The sequence below is a fragment of the Dromiciops gliroides genome, chromosome 1 (genome assembly GCF_019393635.1).
Source record: "Dromiciops gliroides isolate mDroGli1 chromosome 1, mDroGli1.pri, whole genome shotgun sequence".
Lineage (NCBI taxonomy): Eukaryota > Metazoa > Chordata > Mammalia > Microbiotheria > Microbiotheriidae > Dromiciops > Dromiciops gliroides.
In genome coordinates, this window is record NC_057861.1 from 673,099,947 (window position 1) to 673,125,680 (window position 25,734).

Genomic DNA, 25,734 nt, shown 5'->3' on the forward strand with positions numbered 1-25,734 from the left:
CACAGCTAGTAAGTGTCAAATGTCTGAGGCCGGATTTGAACTCAGGTTCTTCTGGATCCAGGGCCAGTGTTTTATCCATTGTGGCACCTAGCTGCCCCCTTCTTTGCTAATTTTAAGGCTATGAAATATAATTTCACAAATCATGTTCAATATCCCTTACTTATGTAAGAAGAGAGATATGGTCTTATTTATGTTCAATGGTCAGGAGCAAAGACAGAGTAAGTGCTGTGAACCCCAAATCTAATGGTCTGGATTGCAACAGGGATTCTCTTCTCCACTGTGTTCCCTATAGGTAATGCATAAATTATTTCTGACCCTGGCTCAGCAGATTTTCTAGAGTATGGAAGTATAATAAGAACTGAAAGATTTCCCATTATAGGGAAGTATCTCTGCTTCACCACTCCTACCAGAGGGTGCCTAGTAATAGGGCCTCGAGCTAAGTCTTATGACAGCTCTGAGACAAATCAAAGTTATGAAAACCACTTATTCATGTATCCAGTGATTTACTGGAATTCATCTTGATATAGAAGAAAGAGTGCTGCATTTGGAGTCAGAGCATCTTGCTTCAAATCCGAGCTAGTATAAAGACTACATGTGTGACCATAGGTAAGTCACTTAATCTTTCTAAAAATCAGTTTTCTCATTCATTTTATTTCTTTTTTTCATTCATTTTACAAAATTTTATTATAAACTGATTATATATGGCACATTAATCAAAGAAAAATTAACTAATATCATGTTTAACATGACTTTTTTTTTTTTTTGGTGGGGAAATTGGGGTTAAGTGACTTGCCCAGGGTCACACACCTAGTAAGTGTCAAGTGTCTGAGGCCGGATTTGAACTCAGGAACTCCTGAATCCAGGGCCGGTGCTTTATCCACTGTGCCACCTAGCCAACCCCCATGACTTCTTAATAAAGAAAACTAAAGGTGTATATTTTTGAATACTCCTTGACACTTCTGATGAGATATTCCAAATTGTTATGGCTACTTTTTCCTTTTAAGCATCTTACAAAATGGTAGCTAACAAGTAAGGCCAATTTCTTCTGTACCTATTCCTCTTGAAAAACTCTCAAATCTTTTTTTCTAAGACTGACTAAAACAGTTTAAAGTCCATATGCTAATACAAAAATTAATCCCACTAATCCAAATTCTGCCTATGCAGAAGATCTAAAAACCAATTAAGACATAGTTCTTCTCTTCAAGGAGCTTACAGTTTAAGGGGTAGCTAGGTGGAGCAGTGGATAAAGCACCGGCCCTGGATTCAGGAGGACCTGAGTTCAAATCCAACCTCAGACACTTAACACTTACTAGCTGTGTGACCTTGGGCAAGTCACTTAACCCCAATTGCCTCTCAAAACAAAACAAAACAAAACAAACAAAAAAAGGAGCTTACAGTTTACAGAAAATTATAAAAGGAATTATTTCAATATCCTACCACCAAGGCATTAGGATTTACAGAAAAGATGGAACCCAAACATCTCTGTTTACAAAATGAAGATGCATGCCTGGGGTCTTCAGATGAAAAGCAGAGAAGCTATATTTCTATTATCATACTTCAGAAGAAGAGCCTATCCTTTAGAACTACCACTTTTCAGGGACTAGACATTCCACTAAATGATGACTTGCTAGCTGGTATAGAATAGAAACAAGATGTAACACCCTATTTGGTTAATATATCAGTTGATTATTTACTTGAAAATTTGACCAATCAAGTCTTTTTCAAATGGTATTCAATTTGACTTATTTATAGGAAGAGAATACATAAGAGGTGGTATAAGAGTAGTACTAAGCAATGTCCACATTAAATATTTTTTTTGTAAGGCAATTGGGGTTAAGTGACTTGCCCAGGGTCACACAGCTAGTTAAGTGTTAAGTGTCTGAGGCCGTATTTGAACTCAGGTCCTCCTGACTCCAGGGCTGATGCTCTATGCACTGTGCCACCTAGCTGCCGCCACATTAAATATTGAAAGAAAAAAAATCTATTATTTTGTGAACAACATTTACTTCTACATTTTTTCATACAGCAACCATAAGACGATTACAGATGATAAATCGACTGTGTGAAAGAACTATGGAGATCATCTAGTACAAATTCCTCATTTAATAGGTCAGGAAATGAAGGTGCTTGACCATGGTCACATAGGTAAGCACCAGAAATGGAGTTTTAAGCCAGGTTTTCTGACTAAAAAGCCAGAGCTTATTCTCCTGTGCTGGGTTGCTGCTAATATGAAAAATGTTCTAAGTAAAATGCATTTGAAATCTCTAATTACTGTTCTGCCTGTGGCAGTTAAATCTACCTATGTAATAAATAACAAATAAATTGATTTGTACTATCAACAGATGCTTTTAATATTGCTGTTACCTGATCAAGATTTTTGAAGAGAAGGATATCTTTGCAAGCTTCCTGAAGTCTGGATCTCTGTTCATCAGACTTGGGATGAACCACCTAGAAAGTAAACAAATACAATAAAAAGGAATTTTCTTTTTCTTTTTCTTTTTTTTTTTGGTGAGGCAATTGGGGTTAAGTGACTTGCCCAGGGTCACACAGCCAGTAAGTGTTAAGTGTCTGAGGCCGCATTTGAACTCAGGTACTCCTGACTCCAGGGCCAGGGTTCTATCCACTGAGCCATCTAGCTGCCCCAAATTTTATTTTTCTTAAGAAAGAATGCAGGTGGCAGCTAGGTGGTGCAGTAGATAAAGCACCGGCCCTGGATTCAGAAGGACTTGAGTTCAAATCCGGGCTCAGACACTTGACACTAGCTGTGTGACCCTGAGCAAGTCACTTAACCCTCACTGACCCACCAAAAAAACCCCAGAAAGTAAGAAAGAATGCAAGATTACAGCATCAGGTCAAGAAAATTATGATGCATTTTTTTCTTATTAAAAGTGGAAAAAAAGAGGCACTAAATCTATTCTATTCATTATTTCAGTCAAATCAATCAATAATACTTAGTCACAGATCATAAGTTAGACCTATTTAGCTCATAATCTAAGTAGTTTCTCTATAAAGGAAAGAAAAAGGACATCAACTGATTTAATGACAAATACCATAAAACCTATGTCAGACAAAAATGAGAAAAATAATTTAAAATTACTTTTTTTCTTATCAAATGACTCATAAATATCTTTAATAAAAAACTGATCAAGAGTTTTGCAATGCATGTTACAAAAATGGATATTATTTTCAAACAATAAATGGAATTTATTTTTCTTTCTTTCTTTTTTTGCAGGGCAATGAGGGTTAAGTGACTTGCCCAGGGTCACACAGCTAGTAAGTGTCAAGTGTCTGAGGGGCAGGATGTGAACTCAGGTCCTCCTGAATCCACGGCTGGTTCTTTATCCACTGTGCCACCTAGGTGCCCCCTGGAATTTCAATATTAGAACATTTCAAAACTCTTCCAAAGGCTATTCATGTCAATGTGTATATCACAAACCATTTAACTTTTCTTTAAATTAGATAGAAACACATCTTATTAGTTTATCTGAAGAGAAATAAATCTATCAAAAAACCAGCCTTACCAAGCAATAGACTTAGCTAAAGGAAACTTGAGTTTTCTTACCTTTGGCTCTATATCATCTTCGTCATCTGGATTGAAAGATTCAGCACATACTTGACAGGGGGAAAAAAGAGAGGGAAAAAAGTGTTATATGTATACTCTCTCCTACCTGAGAATGAGTAAATACAATTTTATTTCATTCATTCTCCTTGAAACCCATGATTTTTTCCTTTAAAGAAAAATACAGTAAACATTTAGTAAGAGCCTGTATGTAGTAAAAGGCATAGACATTTTAATCACTCTGAGAGCATAATTCTAAACTGCCCTCTAGAATGGTTAAACCAATTCAGATCCACCAACAGTGTATTAGTGTATCCATCTTGCTACAGCCTATCCAAATTTACTACTCCATCTTTGTTTTCTTTGTCAATTTTCCAGGCATCAGGTGAAAATTCAGAATTGTTTGAGTTGTACTACTCTCAGTAGTGATTTGCATCAATGATTCATATAGTTATTGATAGTCTGTAATTCTTCTTTTAGAACTGTTTGTTCATATCCTTTGACCACTTATTCACTGGGGGTAATGCTATCTGTGTTCATTCTTTTTGTATCTTGGAACACATACTTTTACCGGAGGTATTTGATGCAAAAATTTTATTGCCCAATCCTTGCTGCAATCCAGATCATTAGATCTGAAGTTCATATTACTTACCCAGAGTCCTCTTAGTCATTAGGGGGCTACATTTGAACTCTGTTTCTGTGCTTAGCACAAAGCGCTTTAGTTTTAGTGCTAAAGAGAGATAAGCAATGGCATAGTCCTAGCCCTATAGGGGTTTATATTCTACTAGTGGAGAGGAATAGAGAGATAACACATACAAAACCAATATAAAGATATAATTGAGGGGGCAGCTAAGTGGCGCAGTGGATAAAGCACCAGCCCTGGATTCAGGAAGACCTGAGTTCAAATCTGACCTCAGACATTTGACACTTACTAGCTGTGTGACCCTGGGCAAGTCACTTAACCCTCAATGCCCCACCCCCACCCCCCAAAAAAGAGAGAGAGAAGATATAATTGAGTTAAAGAGGACACAAAGAATACAAAATGCTTTAGGAAAATCTGAGGAGGAAGAAAACAGTCAGTCAACATTTATTAAGCACCTATTATGTTTCAGGAACTGTGCTATGTGCTATATATGAAAGTTACATATAGAATTTAAAAGTAATTAAAAGAGGGAAGGCATTAGAATCAAATAGGATTGGGAAAGGTGTGGGCAGCTAGGTGATACAGTACATAGAGGACTGGGCCTGGAGTCAAGAAGACTCATCATCCTGAGTTTGAATCTGGACTCAGACACTTACTAGCTGTATGATCCTAGGCAAGTCACCTAACCCTGTGTGTCTGTTTCCCAATCTAGAGAAGGATATAGTAAAGTACTCCAGTATCTTTGCCAAGAAACCCGAAATGGGGTCATGAAAAGTCAGACATGACTGAAAAAATGAACTGGAAAAGGCTTCCTACAGTAGCTGGGATTTTAGCTGGGATTTGAAAGATGCCCCCAAAAGGCGGTAAGCAAGGATGAGGAGGCAGAACATCCAGGCATGGGTATCAGTCAAAGAAAATGCCCAGAATCATGAGAAATAATTTCTTATTCAAAAAATAACAGAGACTAACTGGTGGCATGTCAGGTGTAAGAAGGCAGAAAAAGTTGGTGATGGCTAGTTTATGAAAAGCTCTGAATACCAGTTGGGGGATTTTGTATTTGATCCTGGAGATTAGGGAGATTGGAATTCAATGAGAAGGGGGTCAATTTCATTAATGAATACGGATGCAAAAATTTTAAATAAAATACTAGCCAGAAGACGACAACAATATGTCATAAAGATTTTACATGGTGAATAAATGGGATTTTTTTTTAATTTAATTTTTTTTTTAGTGAGGCAACTGGGGTTAAGTGACTTGCCCAGGGTCACACAGCTAGTAAGTGTTAAGTGTCTGAGACCGGATTTGAATTCAGGTACTCCTGAATCCAGGGCCGGTGCTCTATCCACTGCACCACCTAGCTGCCCCTAAATGGGATTTTTATCTGGAATGCAGGGATGGTTTAACATAAGGAAAACTTTTAATATAATTGATTACATAAAAAACAAAAAAAGCAACAAAATCATATAATTATGTCAACAGATGATAAAAAGCTCTTGACAAACTCCAACACTCATTCCTATTAAAAACACTTGAAAACATAGGTATAAATGGATTTTTCCTTAAAATGATAAGAAGCATCTATCTAAAATTACCAGCAAGTATTATCTATGATGGTCTGTAATAAGCTAGAGGCCTTCCCAATAAAATCAGGAGTCAAACAAGGATGCTCATCACCACCAACATTATTCAATATTGTATTAAAAATGCTAGCAATAACAATAGGGGAGGAAAAATAAATCGAAGGAATTAGAATGGGAAATGTAGTAATAAAACTATCTCTTTTTGCAGACATATGATGATATACTTGGAAAATCTTAAGAGATTCACCTAAAAAAAAAGCTAGCTGAAACAATAATTTTTGCAAAGTAGCAGGATATAAAATAAACCCACATAAATCATCTGCATTTCCACGTATCACCCACAAAAACCTGCAAGAAGAGATAGTAAGAGATAACCCCATTTCAAATAGCCAAAGACAGCATAAATTACCTGGGAGTATACCTGACAAGACAAACCCAAGAACTACATGAATATAATTATAAAGCACTTTTTACACAAATAAAATCAGACAAATAACTGAAAAAAATTAATTGTTCATGGGTGGACAGTCTGACAATTTTATCTAAACTAATCTACTTAATCAGTGCCATTTCAATTAAACTGCTAAAATAATTTTATTGAGCTAGAAAAAAATAACAACAAAATTCATTTGGAAGACCAAAAGGTCAAGAATATCAAAGGAATTAATGAAAGAAAAATGTAAAGGAAGAAGGCTTAGCAGTACCAGATCTTAAACCATATTAACAGGCAGTAATTATCAAAACATGGAATATATTACACATCAAAAATTGATTGGAGAATTTATGAATAAGCAAGAGATAGAGAGCATTGCAAAATGTAAATTGAACAAATTTTGATTACATTAAATTAAAATGTTTTTATTCAAATAAAACCAATGTAGCCAAGATTAGAAAGAAAGCAAAGAATTGGGGGAAAGTTTTTATCAATGGTTTCTTGTCATGTAAAATAGTCTAGTCATATGAAAAAATGCCCTAAATCATTAATTAGTAAATGCAAATTAATGTCATCCCACACCTATCAGATTGGCAGTCTGGCTTCATAACTCATGGCTCAATTGAAGCTGCTTTCTCCAAAATTACCAATGATCTCTTACTTACAAAGTCTAATGACTAGTCTTCCTTCTTGACCTCTCTGCAGCAACTGACACTGCTGAACAATATCTCCTCCTGAATTTTTTCTTCTCTTAAGTTTACATGACCCTGCTTGTTCTTGGTGGTTCTCCTTCCTGTCTGACCACTTTTCTGTCTCGCCATGCCCACCAATTATAGAAGCTTCCTTAAGACTATGTCCTCAGTCCTTTTCTCTGCTCTCTCACTGACCTTATCAGCTCCTATAGATTTAACTGTCATCTCTATGCTAATAACTCTAATATCTATATACCCAGAACAAGTCTCTCCTCCAAGCATCAAACTCACACAGCATTATCCTCTAGGCATCTCAAGCTCAACATGACCAAAACAACTCACTATCTTTTCCCCATAACCAACTTCCCATACAAACCTGTATTTCTGCTGAAGGCATCACTATCCTTCTAGTTAATCGGGTTTGATACCTCAGTCCCATCCCTGATACTTCTATTCACCCCACATATCCAATGAGCTGATATGTCTTATTTAAACCTGCACAACAGCTCTTCTGTCTGTCCCCTTTTCTCTACTTCCACAATAATTCCCCTAGTTCAGGTCCTTATCATCTTTCACCTGGCCTACAGCAAGAACATAATTGGTTTCACTATCTCAAATCTCTCTCCACTTTAATTCATCCTCCATATACTTGCCAAAGCAATTTTCCTAAATGCAGGTCTGATCAGGTTACCCCCCCCCCGCCCCATTCCAGGGACTCCCCATCAATCCTAGGATGAAACATAACATCCTCTGTTAAAGATTTCAAGTTCTGTGCATCAGGTCCCATCCTACCTTTCCAGCCTTATTACATACTACTTCCCCATCGCTTCTGATTCTGTCCAGTCAAACTGGTCTTACTATTCCACATATGACTCTCTGCTCTCCCTTCTCCATACCTCTTTACTGGCTGTTCCTCTAAGCCTGAAACACATTCTCTCTTTACCTTTCCCTCTTAGAATTCCTACTTTCCTTCACAAACTTCAGCTGACACCTTCTACCTGAAGCCTTCCGTGATCCCCTCAGCGCCGTGGCTCTCCCTGACCCCTGCCCCTGCCCAATTTATCTTCTATCTATTTTGTATAGACCTACATATATCTTGTTGTTTCCCTGGCTAGACTGTGAGCTTCTCAAAGGCAGGAACGATTTCATTTCTGTATTTGTATACCTAATATATAATAGATTGAATGCTTGATACTAGAAAGAACATTGGACTTAAGGATTCTAGTCCTACTTCCACCATTCACCAGCAATACCAACTAAGCATCAGCTAACTTATCTGTAAAATGTGAATGATAGCAATTGTACCACCTATCTTTACAGTGTTGGTAGAGGATCAAATGAAACTATGTATATGAAAGTGCTTTATTTAAAAAAAAAAAAACTTATAAACTGTGAAAGCCTATGCAAATATAACTATAACCAAAGTCAAAATGGGGGCAAATGTGAACATTACATTATCATAAGAGCAGCTAAGGCTGCTCTACCAACATTCCATGTTAGAATAATAAATTCACAAGATTCAGCACTAAATAGCCAACATTAGTAAAAAGAAGTTCAGGTTTATATGGTATTTTAAGATTTCCTAAGTGCTTTCTTCACAAAAATCCTTTGTTAAATATTATTGTCCCATTTACAAATAAGGAATGTGAGGGGCAGCTAGGTGGCACAGTGGATAAAGCACTGGCCCTGGATTCAGGAGGACCTGAGTTCAAATCTGGCCTCAGACACTTGACACTTACTAGCTGTGTGACCCTGGGCAAAATCACTTAACCCTCATTGCCCTGAAGAAAAAAAAAAGAACAAATAAGGAATGTGAGTCTAAAAAGATAAATGACTTGTTTGAAATGACATAGCTAGTAAGTGGCAGAACCTAGGTATCCTGATTCCAAATCTCATGCTATTCTCATCATAACAAGTTTGCTCCTTAAAAGACCTGAAATCATTAACACTTTTACAGAAAAATCTCAGGGAAATCTTCTTGCTTGTTCCTTAGAAAGCAATCGTGCCTTTACAACTAGGTCTAATATTTTGTTCTTATTAGCTGGAATTTAGTCATTAGTATATAAAAAGGAAGCAGAAGGGGCAGCTAGGTGGCACAGTGGATAGAGCATCAGTCCTAGAGTCAGGAGTACCTGAGTTCAAATGTGACCTCAGACACTTGACACTCACTAGTTATGTGACCCTGGGCAAGTCACTTAACCCCAATTGCCTCACCCCCCCCCCCAAAAAAGGGAAGCAGAGACAAAAGCCCTAAAGGAGACCAAACTTTGTATTTTTAGAGAAAACACTAACAACTTGGAAAACGGACATTATATGGCAATTTAAAAAGAAAGCTGACAAATTTCTCTGATTGTACACGTCCAATACAAGTAAAAATTAGCTCCCTTGAAAATGAAGTCTGGTAAAATAAATAGCAAATCTAGACTAGATTGCAAAAATAAAAAGCAAAATTCAAAAATATATTCATTTTATATTGTCTGTAATGCTACCATGTGAAAAAGTCAATAAATCATACTGCAAAATATTAAAGGAAATAATATGAAGTACAAGTATAACATATATAGTTAAAAGAAAACGGGTACTTCAATGAGGATGTGGGGAGAGGAACAGACATACCTGACACTCTTCTGCAGTATCTGTTAATAACCGGTGCTGCAAAAGAAAGAAAAAACAATCAGCACTAAATATTTAAATTCTGGTATAAGGTCATAAAATTACATTTTAGAATAAGAAATTTCTTTTCTCATCTTACATGGATGACAACAGAAGTGTCTGAATACCACACATAGAATTTAAGTATTCAAGGGTAACTTTTGAACTAATGATTTTAATGGTATTTTTATTAACATCTTTTGGCTTTATATCACATTTCCTTATATAACTCTTCTCCCTTTTTCACCCATGCATTCTTTGAAACAAAGATTTTTTTAAAAAATACAAAAGTTCAGGAAGATTAGACAAAACATTAATCACACCTGACAATATTTCACAGATCTAGACATAGACATCACCTCTATGAACTAGGGAGAGAGGAATTTTATGAACTCCCCTCTGCAGCCCAGCTTGATCATTATAATTGCCCACTAGGCTTGGGTTTTCCCCCCCTCATTCTATTTCCATTGTTGTAGATATTGTATATATTGTCTTATTTTCCTAGTTGTGCTTTTTTCATTGTATCCATTCACATAATTCTTCCCATGCCTCTTGGAATCCTTCACAGTCATGATTTCTGATGGTACAGTAATATTCTATTACATTTGTACCCAATAATTTGTTTACTTATTCCCCAATCAATGGGCACCGATTTTCCTTCTAGTTCTTTGCTATCACAAAAAGTATCTGAATATTTTAGTGCATATAAGAGCTTCTTTCTTTTTTTTTAATTTAGTTTTTTTATTTTTGCAGAGCAATGAGGGTTAAGTGACTCGCCCAGGGTCACACAACTAGTACGTGTCAAGTGTTTGAGGCCTAATTTGAACTCAGGGCCTCCTGAATTGAGGGCTGGTACTTTATCCACTGTGCCACCTAGCTGCTCCCCCCTTTTTTGCGGGGCAATGGGGGTTAAGTGACTTGCCCAGGGTCACACAGCTAGTGTCAAGTGTCTGAGGCCGGATTTGAACTCAGGTACTCCTGAATCCAGGGCCAGCACTTTAACCACTGCACCATCTAGCTGCCCCTGCCCCCCTTTTTTAAAATTTAATTTTTTTTATTTTTGCAGGGCAATGAGGGTTAAAGAGCTTCTTTCTTTCTTTCATCTCCTTGGGATTAATGACTAGCAGTGAAATTTCTGGGCCAAAAGGTATGGTCTTTTTTTTTTTTTTAAAGTGAGGCAATTGGGGTTATGTGACTTGCCTAGGGTCACACAGCTACTAAGTGTTAAATGTCTGAGGCCATATTTCAACTCAGGTACTCCTGATTCCAGGGCCAGTGCTCTATCCACTGTGCCACCTAGCTGCAATTTTTTGGGGGGGAGGCATAATTCGCAAATTGCCTTCCAGAACAATGTGACCAATTCATAACTCCATAACAATGTGTCAGATGTCCCACAGACTTTCTAAACAGAATTATTTTCAAATTTGCCAATTTGAAGGGTATGAGCCACAGAGTTTTTTTGAGCTGTGTTTCTCTCATTACTAGTACTATAGAGCAACCTTTAATAAAGTTGTTAATGGTTTGTAATTATTCTCTTAAGAATTATTTGTACATATCCTTTAACTATTTATCCACTGTAGTACTTGTGTTAATTTCCTCCATATTTTAGATATAAGATCCTTACCAGAGGTGCCTGAAGAAAAATTCTTTTCTCCTAAGACTATGGTTTCTCTTATCCTACCTATATTGATTTTTCAAATTATGATTATTAAAAGCTCAATTTGTGAATATTCTTTTCATAAGCATAGCTGAGTTAAAACATCCTAAATCCACATTCTTTTTAATTCTTTAACACCACATATAACCCCCTTCCTTTATCTTTTATTAATTATAAACCCAACAAAAATTTAACATAAATATTCAAACTATTTACTAGAAAATATAAATGAAAATAAATCTATTACATATTCTCTGTCTCTTACTGCTCTCGGTGTTTACTCACATCTGTATATAGATGTGTAAACATCGCTATTTTTACCTAATTGTAGCTAACAAGTATACTGCCCTTCAAGGTCTGCTCCATGAACTTAACATTACTTTGTATGTCCTCCTATATTGCTTTATATTTCCCCCATTACTGTCACTTTGAACGGTTCTATTTGTTGTTGTTGTTGTTCTACCACAATTTGCTTGGTTACTACCCAACTGTTAGACATGTAGATAGTTTCGGGGGGGGGGGGGTTGCTATTAAAAATAAAACTGTTATATATGTACACACATATGCACAAATAGTTTTCTCTTTAATTATAAGCTTATAATATATTTCTAACAAGATTACTAGGGAAAAGAATATGAATAGTTTTAAACTGCTGTTACACACTGCCAGATTACTCTTCAAAAGTATTACATCAACTTGTAGATGCTACCAGCAACTTATGAATATATCTCTCTCTAAAAGCACCACTGGCATTAACATCGACATTTAGGTTTTTTTTTCTAATTGATCTGTAAAAAGTAAAGTTTAGGGGGGCAGCTAGGTGGCGCAGTGGATAAAGCACCAGCCCTGGATTCAGGAGTACCTGAGTTCAAATCCTGCCTCAGACACTTACTAGCTATGTGACCCTAGGGAAGTCACTTAACCCCATTTCCCCGCAAAAAAAAAACACCCCAAAACAACAAAAAAGCAAAGCTTAGTGTTTTAATTTTTATATCTTTAATTATTAGAGTGAGCACTGAAATTATTTACAATGATTCCTCTCTCATAAATTGTCTTAATTTTCCTTTTAATCACATATCCATTGACAACATTCTAAATTTGTTATCATTTGCTCGCATATTCTAAATGTCAGGATTTTGTCTGATTTATTTAAACACTCTCTTCCCAATAGTTACTTTTCTTCTGGTTAACCTTTTTTTTGTTGTATAGATTTTTAAAAACTGGATAATTAAATTTCTCCTTTATTTTCAAGATATTCACAACTAATGTTTTGTTCTCATACATACTACTATTTCTACTTTACAAATTTTTAAAAACCAAATCTTTATTATAAAAGTGACAAACTCGGGCAGCTAGGTGGTGCAGTGGATAGAGTACTGGCGCTGGAGTCAGTAGTACCTGAGTTCAAATCCGGCCTTAGACACTTAACACTTACTAGCTGTGTGACCCTGGGCAAGTCACTTAACCCCAACTGCCTCACTTAAAAAAAAAAAAAAGAATGTTAAAAGTAACAAACTCATCTTATATGCCATATTAATATAAAGCTATCTGAAATTTCTTCAATATCCCTCAGATTAATTTCTAGATTTGATAGGAAGTATCAATTTAATATAATCATATATGACCTGTGGAAAATTCTGTACTCTGCATTTTAAACATATGACTGTGAGAAACAATTTTTATTAGACAAATTCTAAAACATTTCTGCTTAAAGTCCAAATTGACATAATTCCCCACTCATGCCCTTCAAAATCTCTCCAATAGAGGTCATTTTGAAGTTGTGATTTATAGCATTCCTAAACATAGAATATTTCTGTCAAGAATGGGCGAGGATTCAAAGTTTAAGGTACATTTTAGTTAACAGTTTATTGCATCAAAGAGAAAAGGTCATTTAAAATGTTGGAACACCTCTGGCAAATCATTTTTCCTAAAGTCATTCAACCCCTTTTGACTACTCTCCTTAAGGATTCTCTTTTCTAGCTAGGCAAAGGTGACCTCAAGATGTTTCAAAGTGGGTGGGGGTGGCGGGTGGGGGAAGTTTCCTATCCAGATCTAAAATAGATTTGAGTCCACATCAGAAAAAAGCATCCATATTTTTAAATTAAAAATTCTCTGATCTTGGTAATTATTTACATATATTATCTCCTGCCCTGTACTTGCAGTACCTTTTCCCATCCTCCACAGGGAACCACATTGCTTCCATCTATTCCAACCAGGGCAAAAATTATCTCTACAAGCGGGCAGCGAGGTGGCACAGTAGATAAAGCCCCAGCCCTTGATTCAGGAGGACCTGAGTTCAAATCCAGCCTCCTGACCCCTGGGCAAGTCACTTAATCCTCATTGCCCTGCGGCTCCCCCTCCCTCAATTCTCTCTACAGCATCATTATATTTGTTAACAAAGCAATGTAATTATATAATGCTCCTACTTTACTAATTATGGTTCATTGGAGACCTATGCCCTATAGAAGCATTGTCTGTTCTAGCCAGGTCAGTCTTCTCACCATTCCCCAAACATATCATTCATATTTTCTACAATAATATAGAGGAAGAAATAATGGTGGCTTTTGTTCACATCATTTCCCTGCTCCTTTCTGTCTATCCATTCTTCAAAGCCTTGCCCAAATGTCATCCCCTCTGTGAATCCTTCCTTGATCACTCCAGCTCATAATAATCTCTCCTTCTCTGAGCCAAAATCCCTTAAGATCTGTGGTGCTCAATTGGCACTTAAATACCGCCTTGTGACACATCTTTTATTATTTAAATTTTCTTTTCTCCCAAATCATCCCTTCAAGAGATATTATTTTTTCTATTCCCTATGGTAATATGCCCAGACAGTAGGTGGCTCAATAAAAAATTGATGTATGTAATAGCTGAAAAAAACAAAACAAAACAACCAAACCTCTGATTTCCTAAATGTCTGAAGTAGTTATAAAATTTTATGCATTATTGGGTGAGCATTAAGGTAAAATGTTCAATCAAAGTAACAAGTCTGAGATGAAGCCTTAGGAAATAATTTCTACAATGTTCATCAAATTTATATCAAAAATAAGTGCTCTCAGAAAAACAAAAACTTGAAATTCTAAGGAAATGGCCTTAGAAATATGCTCTTTATGTTGTTTGTTTTGGGGGTTTTTTTGGTGAGGCAATTGGGGTTAAGTGACTTGCCCAGGGTCACACAGCTAGTAGATGTTAAGTGTCTGAGGCCGAATTTGAACTCAGGTACTCCTGAATCCAGGGCTGGTGCTCAATCCACTGCGCCATCTAGCTGCCCCAGAAATATGCTTTTCAAATAGATAGGATTTAATTAGAAGCAAAAACACCTTATGTTATTGCTAAATGCGCTAAATTCTGAAACTGCAGTTCTTACATCACAGAACAACTTACTTTCCTCAACCAATAAATTACATATGTAGCAGAACAAAACAGAAGAATTAAAAGGCTGTCTTGCCCTAATTATCTAGATTTAATGATGGGTATTGGCAAAATGTGACATCATATGACAGAACTTTAGAGAAAATTACATGAGAATAGAAAGTAGTACATCTTCTTCTCAGTGGTACATGCCACCTACACAAAAATTGATTATGTAATTAGGGCATAAAAACCTTACAACCAAATGCAGAAAAGCAGACATATTATAAATGCATCCTTTTCAGATAATTATGCAATAAAAAATTATACTTAATAAAGGACCTTGGAAAGATGACTAAAAATTAATTGGAAATTAAATACTCTAATCCTATAGAATGAGTAGGTCAAAGAACAAATCATAAAAACAATCAATAATTTCATTAAAGCAAATGGCAACAATGAGACAACATACCAAATTTATGGGATGAAGTCAGAGCATTACTCAGGGGGAGTTATACCTCTAAATGCTTCCATCAATAAACTAGAGAAAGAGTAGAGTGATGAGTTGGGCATGCAAATAAAAAATTAGAAAAAGAACAAATTGAAGATCCCCCAATTAGATACCAAATTGGAAATCCTGAAAATCAAAGATTAATAAAATTAAAAGAAATACTACCACTGGCTGTGTGACCCTGGGCAAGTCACTTAACCCCAATTGCCTCACCAAAAACAAAACAAAACGAAACAAACATTACCATGTTGGTAATTTTGTACAAGAAAACTTAAATAAAAGAAAAAAGTGAAAAATAGCATGCTTCAGTCTGTGTTCAATCAGTATCAGTTCTTTCCTTGGAGGTGGATCGTATGTTTCATCATTAGTCCTTTGGGATTGCCTTGAATCATTGTATTGCTGAGAATAGTTAAGTCACTCACAATTCTTTTTTAATTTCATTATAAAAGTATTTTATTATTTTCCAGTTACATTTAGAGATAATTTTCAACATTTGTTTTTATAAGATTTCTAGTTTAAAATTTTTCTCTCTCCCTCCCCCCTTCCCAAGACAGCAAGTAATCTGATATAGGTTATATATATACAATCACATTAAACATATATCTGCATTAGTCTTGCTGTGAAAGAAGAATTAGAGCATTTACAGTTCTTCATCAAACAATATTGTTGTCTCTGTGCCCAATGTTCTTTTGGTTCTGCTCATTTCACTATAGAATCAGTTCATACAAGTTCATACCAGGCCTTACTGAAATCATGCTGCTTGTCATTTCTCATAGCACAATAATATTCCATCACCATCATATAGCACAGCTTGTTTAGCCATTCCCCAGTCTCCAATTCTTAGCCACCACAAAAAGAGCTGCTATAAATATTTTTGTACATATAGGTTTTTTCTCTTTTTGGAGATGTCTTTGGGATATAAACCTAGCAGTGGTATTGATGGATCAAAGGGCATGCACAATTTGTTAGGAGCTATTTTGCCCAATTATATGCCAATAAATCTGACAATCTAAGTAAAATAGTTACAAAAATAGAAGTTGCCTAGATTGACAGAAGATGAAATAGAAAAAGAAACTGAACAAGCTATTGATGAACTGCCTAAGAAAATATCCCCTGGGCCAAATGGATTCACAAGTGAATTCTCCCAAACATTTAAAGAACAATTAATTTCAATCTCTCTCTCTCTCTCTCTCTCTCTCTCTCTCTCTCTCATACACACACACACAAGTTGGGGAAATAGGCAAAGAAATTCGAATTCTTATTATGACACAACTACGGTGCTGATATTTAAACCAGGAATAGCAAAACATAAAAAGAAAACCACAGACCAATTTTCCTAATGAATAATGATGCAAAAAATCAAAATAAAATACTAGCAAGGAGATGACAATAATATATTGCAAATATCATACACTATGACAAGGCGGGATTTATACCAGAAGTGCAGGCTGCTTCAATATTAGGAAAGCTATCAGCGTCATTGACCATATCATTAACAAAACAAACAGATATAATAGGATTATCACAATAGATGCAGAAAACACTTTGAACAAAATATAATCCCATTCCTATTAAAAACACTAGTGAGCACTGGAATAAATGGAGCTTTCTTTAAAAATGATAAGCGGTGGGACAGCTAGGTGGCACAGTGGATAGAGCACTGGCCCTGGATTCAGGAGGACCTGAGTTCAAATCCGACTTCAGACACTTGATACTAGCTGTGTGACCCTGAGCAAGTCACTTAATCCCAAATGCTTCACACACACCCCCCCCACAAAAGATAAGCAGTATCTATCTAAAACCATCAGCAAGCATTATATGTAATGGGGATAAGCTAGTAGCCTTCCCAGTAAGATTGGGGTGAAGCAAGGATGCCTATAATCACCACTATTACTCATTATTGTACTAGAAATGTTAGCTGTAGCATTTAAAGTAAAAGAAATTAAAAGAATTAGAATAGGCCACAAAGAAACAAAACTATCACTCTTTGCAGATGATATGATGCTATACTTAGAGATTCAGCTAAAAACCTAGTTGAAATGATTAAGAACTGTAGCAAAGTTGTAGGATAAACAATAAACCCATATGAATCATCAGCATTTCTATATATTACCAACAAAGTCAAGTAGCAAGAGACAGAAAGGGAAATTCCATTTAAAATAATGGCAGACAGTATAAAATATTTAGGAGTCTACATTCCAAGACAAACTCAGGAACTATATGAATACAATTATAAAACACTTTTCACACAATTGGAACAATTGGAAAAATACAGGCTGAACCCCTGTAATAACAATTATACATAAATTAATTTACTTATTCAGTGCCATAACAAACTACAAAAATTATTTTATGGAGCTAGAAGAAATAATAACAAAATTCACATGGAAGAACAAAAGGTAAAGAATTTCAAGGGAATTAACCAAAAAAAATGTGAAGGAAGGTTTCCTGTACATAGCAGATCTCAAATTAATTACAAAGTGGTAATCGTCAAAACAATCTGGTACTGGCTAAAAGATAGAGTGGTGGATCAGTGGAATAGATAAGGCACACAAGACACAGTAGTAAATGACCATAGTAATCCAGTTTTTTGAGAAAACCAAAGAGCCAAGCTTTGGGAACAGGAACTCACTATTTGACAAAAACTGCTGGGAAAACTGGCAGAAACTAAGTATAGACCAACATCTCACACCATATCAAGATAAAGTCAAAGGGAAAAGAAAAAAAAAAAAGAATTACATGATTTACCCATAAAGGGTGATACCATGGACAAATTAGGGGAGCATGGAATAGTTTACCTTTCAGATCTATGGATAAGAGAAGAATTTATTGGAATGACGCCACCTGCTGGAGACTTACTGTAGAAGAGCTCCACCCAGGAGGTGAAGGTCTTTGAAGGCAAGAACATGTGTCTTTTCTTTGGCGTCAGGAAGTGATGTTTGCTTGTGGGAGGAAGAAGGGGGAGCCTGGCGCTCTGACTCACTCTCTTTTCCTGGGGACTCTGGCGGAGAGCAGAGCTAGAAATGTGCTCTTGTAACGATTGGAATAACGCCACCTGCTGGAAACTTACTGTAGAAGAGTTCTGCCTGGTCTTTGAGGGCAAGACCAGGAGTCTTTTCTTTGGCGTCAGGAAGTGACGCGGGCTAGTGGGAGGAAGAAGGAAGAGACTGGCGCTCAGTCTCGCGCTCTTTCCTGAGGACACTGGTGGAGAGTGGAGCTAGAAATGCTCTCTCCCTTTAATAGATAGAAATCTAGGCCTTTCTCTCTCTCTTTACCAAATTCTTATTCTCCTTAATAAATGCTTAAAAGTCTAACTCTTGCTAAAGCTTATAATTTACTGGCGACCGCTCATTAGATATTTTAGACAGACTAGCTAGAATTTTAGCCCTTAACAACCAAAAAAAGAGATAACATTTTAAGATGTAAAATGGATAATCCTGATTATATTAAATTAAAAAGGTTTTGCAAACAAGCCAAGATTAGGAGGGAAACAGGAAGCTGGGAAACAATTTTTACAGCTAGTACCTATGATAAAGGTCTCATTTCTCAAATATATCAAGAACTGAATCAAATTTGTATGAATAAAAGTCATTCCCCAATTGAGAAATAGTTCAAGGATATGAAAAGGCAGTTTTCAAATGAAGAAATCTAAACTATCTCTATTCACATAAAAAATGACTGAAATTGGGGGCAGCTAGGTGGCTCTGTGGATAAAGCACCGGTTCTGGATTCAGGAGGACCTGAGTTCAAATCTGGCCTCAGACACTTGACACTTACTGGCTGTGTGTCCCTGGACAAGTCACTTAACCCTAAGTGCCCCACCAAAAACAAAACAAAACAACAAAAAAAAAGATTGAACTCACTACTGATTATAGAAAGGCAAATTAAAACAACTCTGAGGTACCATCTCACACCTATCAGATTGGCTAATATGACAGAGAAGGAAAGCGTTGGAGGGGATGTGGGAAAATTGGGACACTAATGCACTGAGGGTGGGGTTGTGAACTGATCCAACCATTATGGAAAACAGTTTGGAACTATGTCTGAAGAGCTATAAAATCCAGTAATACAGTCACTATTATGTCTGTATCCCAGAGATATTTAAAGGGGGGAGGGGAGTGGGGAAAGAACCTACACGTACAAAAATATTTATAAATAGCTCTTTTATGGTGGATTAGAAATTGAGGAGATGCCTATCAACTGGGGAATGGCTGAACAAGTTGTGGTATCTGATTGTAATGGAATACTACTGTGCTATAAGAAATGATATGGGGCAGCTAGGTGGCGCAGTGGATAGAGCACCGGCCCTGGAGTCAGGAGGACCTGAGTTCAAATCCGGCCTCAGACACCTAACACTTACTAGCTGTGTGACCCTGGGCAAGTCACTTAACCCCAACTGCCTCACTTAAAAAAAAAAAGGAAAAAAAAAGAAATGATGAGCAGGCAGATTTCAGAAAAACTTGGAAAGATTTACATGAACTGAGGCAGAGTTAAGTGAGCAGAACAAAGAGAACACTGTATACAACAATATCATGTTGCTTCAATTACTTTTTTCCTTCCTGTTTTTATCTGGTTATTTAATTCTTCCCTTTACCTTTTTTCCTTTAACTAGATCTACTCCTTCCTCTTGTCTTGTTCATTTTGTTTGTTTGTTTGGTGAGGCAATTGGGGTTAAGTGACTTGCCTAGGGTCACACAGCTAGTAAGTGTCTGAGGCTGGATTTGAACTCAGGTCCTCCTGACTCCAGGGCTGGTGCTCTATCCACTGTGCCACCTAGCTGCCCCTCACTCAGGGTTTTTTAAACTCATTTTTGTGCCCCTTCCTCGAAATAATTTCTCTCATTATCTTCATTATCCATTCTTTTTTTTTTTGGTCTAGACACACATTCTCTGATTTATGACCTCTAAAATTATTTTATCTCTCTCTTTTCTCTGTATTACTCATGCAATCAAAGCTTCCAAGGTATCCAATCCAGGTTCTCCCCTCTAGGCACTTTCTGCCACTGCCTTGTCAGATATGCTCTTAATCTTAATCTTAAAATCTTAAGATCCCCTTTGTCCATTGCAGGTGTCAGTAAGGAAACTATAGCACAGTAGGACTCTTCCCCACCCTAAATCCCCATAAATATTTTCCAAAACCAACTTCTTTTTTCTATTCCGCTAAGAATTCTTAGACACTACCTCTAATCTGATGCACATAAATAATCCTCCACTAATCAATTCTGTAGGTATTCCTAGGTGTTTTTGTTGTTGTTGTTTTAAATCTTTATTCCTCCTCTAAGTATCTTGGTCTTATCAATAACCTGGTGATAAACATTCTTTTTAGTCTTCACAAGGCAGAGTCTATGCTTTTAAATTCTTAATTTTCCTATCCAGAATATCAAACTATTTGGAATTTTATTCCAGATTTTAACAGAGTAGATCATTTGTCTTGAAATGCCAAAAAGCAGAAGTGGATTGGCGACTGAGGGTTTGAAGAATTTTGGCAGATACTTTATTACATCATAAATCAATGGTACAAAGTAGGGGCTCAATCTGGGGTCTGTGAACTTTAAAAAAATGTTTTGATCATTATATTTCAATATAATTGGTTTCCTTTGAAATCCTCTATTTTATTTCATGCATTTAAAAACATTCTGAGAGGGTTTCACCAGATTACCACGAGTGGTGACCATATGATCTTTCTTCAAAAAAACCTACCTTTCTTCCAAACTTGCATATTTCCTTCCAGTGTCCTCACTTTCCCTCTTCCAGTTGCCAAATCTTGTGAACTCTACTTCCAGAAAAACTCGCTCATCTGTCCCTTTCTACTCACAAAACCACCACTCTAGTTCATGACATTATGACCTGTCACCTGAACTATTACAACACCTTCCTAATTGGTCTCCCTACCTCAAGTCTCTCTCCTGTATAATCTAACCATACATTTGGCAAAATGATTTTCCTAAAAAATAGGTGTGACTATGCTACTTGCCCATTAAAAAAAAAACTAGCCCTTGGTTAGATTTTATAATGTACATCATTACTAGTTTAGTTGCACTTCTAAATAATTTATAAATAAAGACGTATATTGGGAATATGCATGCAAAAATTTTTTACTGGCAGGGTACACAATAAAAAAAGTGTAGACACAAATGTTTAAGGAAGTCAGTATGATTCTCTACCAAATCAGGCCATCATCATTATCTCCCTATCCCTCAAACTCATCTTAATTACCTGATTCCCATCCAGATGAGAAAAGAAAAGCAATACTGGGAGAGCATAAACTAGACTAGACTGTATCATGTAGACAAATGGAATTAAAAGTTTGTAACGGTGGAAAGTCTTGAAATCCAAGGTGGAATTTTTATGTCACAGGCAATATGGAGCAAATGAAAAGGGTTTTTTGTTTTGTTTTTGAGTAGAGTGCTTGATTAATATTTGAAAGAAAGTAGCCAGAGTGACAAATTACAAAGTTATTACAGTAATCTAGCGATCAATGAAGTGGTCAAGGCTTGAATCAGGGAAGCAGTAGTAGGATTGGAAAGGACAGGGCAGATGGGAGAAGATATTGCAAAGGTAAGCCTCCAGAGGGCTTGTATTAATTTACATTATAGTTCTTGATTACCATACAATCACTGCAGCCTATTTGAAATATGTGAATAACAATAAAGTCCTAACCATAAAGTCTAGGGCAAATTTTGCTTTTCCTTTGCTAAATGGCAGACAGATTAAATAACCTAACTCTCTCTAAAAGTAGCCATAAAACTTCCACAATTACCTGCAAAAGATATACTGATTTGATGTAATAGACTGCAAAAGACTGATTTGATGTCAATAAGCTGTACACTGCTTACCTGTCAAGTAAACAAGAGAAGAGAAATGTGTTTATTATAATTCTTAGCTTACAATTCAGTAATGGAATTTGAAATTAGCTATATTTAAGTTCAATGATAACTTATTAAAATTTGATCTACTATCCTTTCTTAAATGAAATCTAAGTTTGTCTTAGGTTAACTGCTCTCTGATAAGGATATTTATGTCCTCAAATAAACAGTGTAAATTTACCTACAATTATTAGCTGCAAGCAAGTCTAAGATTAGAAACATCTTTGTCCTACTCAAACTTCATTGGCTCCCTATTACCTCCAGGATCAAATATAAAAGAAAACCTGTTTGGCATTTAAAATCCTTCACAACTTGCTCCCTTTTCCTCTTTTCCAGTCTTCTTACACTTCACTCTCTTCCACATACTCTCATGATCCACCTACTTATTCCTCATACACAGAACTCCCTCCCAACTCTATTCCCCTTGAGAAGAATTTCCAACCTCCTCTTTTCCCCTCTGCCTCTTAGCTTCCTTCAAAATTCAGCCTAAATGTCATCAACCAGAGAAGGACTTTTTGTGTTCCCTCCTTCTCAAACAGCTATTTAATGGCCTTACTATCAAAGATTGTTTTATATCTACTTTGTATATATTTTGTATGCACCCTATTATTTACATGTTAAATGTAAGCTTCTTGAAACCTGGGACTGTTTTTGCCATTATTTGAATCTCTTGTGCTTGGCACAGTGTTTTGTACATAGGAAGCAATAAATAAAGGCCTTTTGAATAACTTTTACACTGGCCTTAGATTTTAGGAATCTATTTCTTTCAAAGTAGAATCTGTTGAAGTACCAAAGCAGAACATATGGGAAAGCAAAAAAATTGTATCAATACTAAAGAAAGAATAATGCACCTAAATCCTTGTTGCCCTATTACTCAAAACAATTCCATCAGATGAGTCATCAGTTATAGGTGGATAGAGGCACCATGGCATAGCAGATAGAGTGTTAGGCTCAGAGTCTGAAAGATCTGGGTTTAAATCCTTCCTTTGACACTTCCTGACTCTGGTTAAGTTTGAAGTAGTGTCTCAAACAACTCCTAAAACTCATCGATTAAATCACAGATGAACTGTTATGTTCACTAATGAAGTTCTCATCCTAAGAGTTTCCATTCTAATTAAATTAGAAACTGGGGGGGGGGGGTGAATTAGAAACTATTGGGACAGCTAGAGCACTGGCCCTGGAGTCAGGAGGACTCAAGTTCAAATCCTGCCTCATAGCCTTACCAGTTGTGTAACCTTGGCCAAGTCTCTTAAGCCCAAGTGCCTCCCCTCCTCCAAAAAAACCCCTCAGAAATTGTTCACATTTTTGCGCCTAAATTGATTAAATAGTAGTTTTTACTCTAAACTGATCTCCTCTTCCAAAATGACAAACTTTGGCAACGGGACTAATACCATAATTATAAAAGTAAACGAGCTGTGTATCCATTTGTTTTAGGGATCAACCGTAACTACTTCTTAGTGCTTTTAATATTTACTACTAAGCATATGCTGGTGTCATCTGGAACTAAGCTCACAGTCTGGTGAGAGCCCTGGGCAGGGAAACTACAGGGGTCTATGCTGATGCTGAGGCAGAACTTGGATTTTTCACCCCTGCTGAGAACCAGGAGGTAGGCTTAAGTAGCAGTGGCCCAGGTTGGGGAGGGGCACAGGCTTGTCAGAGCTAACAACCACAACACACAAAGCTGGTTGATTAGCAAGTTGGTCTGGGGTCATCTAAGGACCAGGGAACAGGCCAGGTGAGTGAAGAACCTGATCCTCCTTAAATCATACCACCTGGGACTTCTTAAGCTTGGGATACTGCAGTCTGGAAAAAGTGCCCCACTTTAAGGAGCTAAAAGTCAAGTGAAAGAAAGGCAAGATGAGCAGACAGAGAAAGGTGAGGACCATAGAAAGTTTCTTCAGTAACAAGGAAGACCGAGGGGAACCCTCAGAGGAAGATGTCAACATCAGGGCCCCTATATCTAAAGCTTCCAAGAAAAATATGAATTGGTCTCAGGCCATAGAGGTGCTCAAAAAGGACTTTGAAGATAAAGTTAGAGAGGTAGAGGAAAAAATGGAAAGAGAAATGAGGGTGATGCAAGAAAGACATGAGAAAAAAGTCAACAGCTTGAAAAGTCAAATTGGCCAAATGGAAAAGGAGGTACAAAAGCTCTCTGATGAAAATAATTGCCTAAGAATGAGGATTGAACAAATGGAAAAGCCAGTGACTTTATGAGAAACCAAGACACAATAAAGCAAATCCAAATGAATAAAAAAAAGAGGGCAACATTCCTATGAGCTAAATATTCTAGTTAATGTATTTACCACATATATAGCATAGGTATACTACAATTTTCACATAATTAGAATATAAAACAACTAAAATATAAAACATTAAAATCATAAAGATAATTTTGAATGATTCAGACACAAAGATTAAAACATGTTTTTTTTTTTAGTCTTTGAGACTGGGTCTCCCTATCTCATCCAAATTGGAAGTGCAGTGGCCACTCATTGGCCAAACCCACTGCTCACCAGTGGCATAGAAGCTTTATCCTGTTCTGTTTCTGACCTGGGCCAGTTCACTCCTCCTTAGATGTAACCTAATGATTCAGAACTTCTGCTCCCTAGGTCTTTCCACTGGCGCCAGAATCACACAGAATCAGTTTTAGCCCCCCTAAAGCTTAGAATTCCCAAGCTTAAACGATCTACCAACCTTAACCTCCCCAGAAATAGGGATTCCATTCATTACACAACCTAGTCACTTGAAGATCATGCAGTACACACAACAGGGAAGCATTGTGGATATCGGTTATCACAGAACTTAAAAAGCATGGGGGTGTCAGTAGAGAGCAGTCAAGCTATTGGAGCAGTAGGAAGATGTACAGGCAAATGGGGTTAAGTGACTCGCCCAGGGTCACATAGCTAGTAAGTGTTAAGTGCCTGAGGCCGAATTTGAACTCAGGTCCTCCTGACTCCAGGGCCGGTGCTCTATCCATTGTGCTACCTAGCTGCCCCCATTGCAGCTCTTTTTGTGGTGGCAAAGAATTGTAAACTGAGATGATGCCCATCAATTGAGGAATGGAAGAACAAGCTGTGGTATCAATGTTGTTTGTCCTTCATTCTTGAAGAGGACTATAACATTGGGGTGATGTCATGACTTGCAGTAAATTGTGCAAAGTTACCAACCTCACTCTCTCCTCCAGAACCATCTGGGTCCAATGGCAAGATGTATATCATGGGGCAGCTAGGTGGCTCAGTGGATAAAGCACCAGCCCACAAAAAAAAAAAAAAAGGGCAGGTTTGTTACCAATAAGAGGTCCTCTTGTACTTGCTTTAATGAACTGACAATGTTTACTTCTAATAAGTCATTATCTGTAAATTGTGCTGTTTACAATAGCTTGTCATTTTTAAGTTGCTGAAATTTCCCCCCAAAATTGTTTACTTTAAATTTTGTTAGTAAACACTTTTTCCAAATGTAAAGTAAAAATCTGTCATTTTGTCTTCCAAATTATTATGTGCTTGAAAATGGGGTTTGAATTTAATGAGGTTTTATAAAATATGAAGGATTAAAGACTAAACACTCATGTTCTGCTTGGTTTAGCTATTCTCTATGACTAAAGCTATAATCTTGCTTACTGATGGGGTTGGAACAGATGGCAACTTGAGGACTCTTAAAGCTACAGCATTCTAATCATACCTAAGTTTATATTTTGGGATTTTGAATCAACTAACAGTCAAGTCACTATACATTCACTAAGCACTTACTATGTGCCAGGCACAGTGTTAAATGCTAAAGATACAAAGAAAGAC

At 36.7% G+C, this 25,734-nt stretch overlaps 1 protein-coding gene across 1 annotated transcript in view; it reads right to left on the reverse strand.

Moving 5' to 3' along the window:
- The window catches only part of PRKAR2A (protein kinase cAMP-dependent type II regulatory subunit alpha), a 117,698-nt gene that overhangs the window by 60,067 nt on the left and 31,897 nt on the right, over positions 1-25,734 (reverse strand). Inside the window, exons 2-4 of the mRNA XM_043964100.1 lie at positions 9,524-9,559; positions 3,563-3,612; positions 2,365-2,448 (exon numbers count right to left, since the gene is read on the reverse strand). Coding sequence (XP_043820035.1) covers positions 2,365-2,448; positions 3,563-3,612; positions 9,524-9,559 — 170 coding nt within the window. The remainder of the gene's footprint in view (positions 1-2,364; positions 2,449-3,562; positions 3,613-9,523; positions 9,560-25,734) is intronic.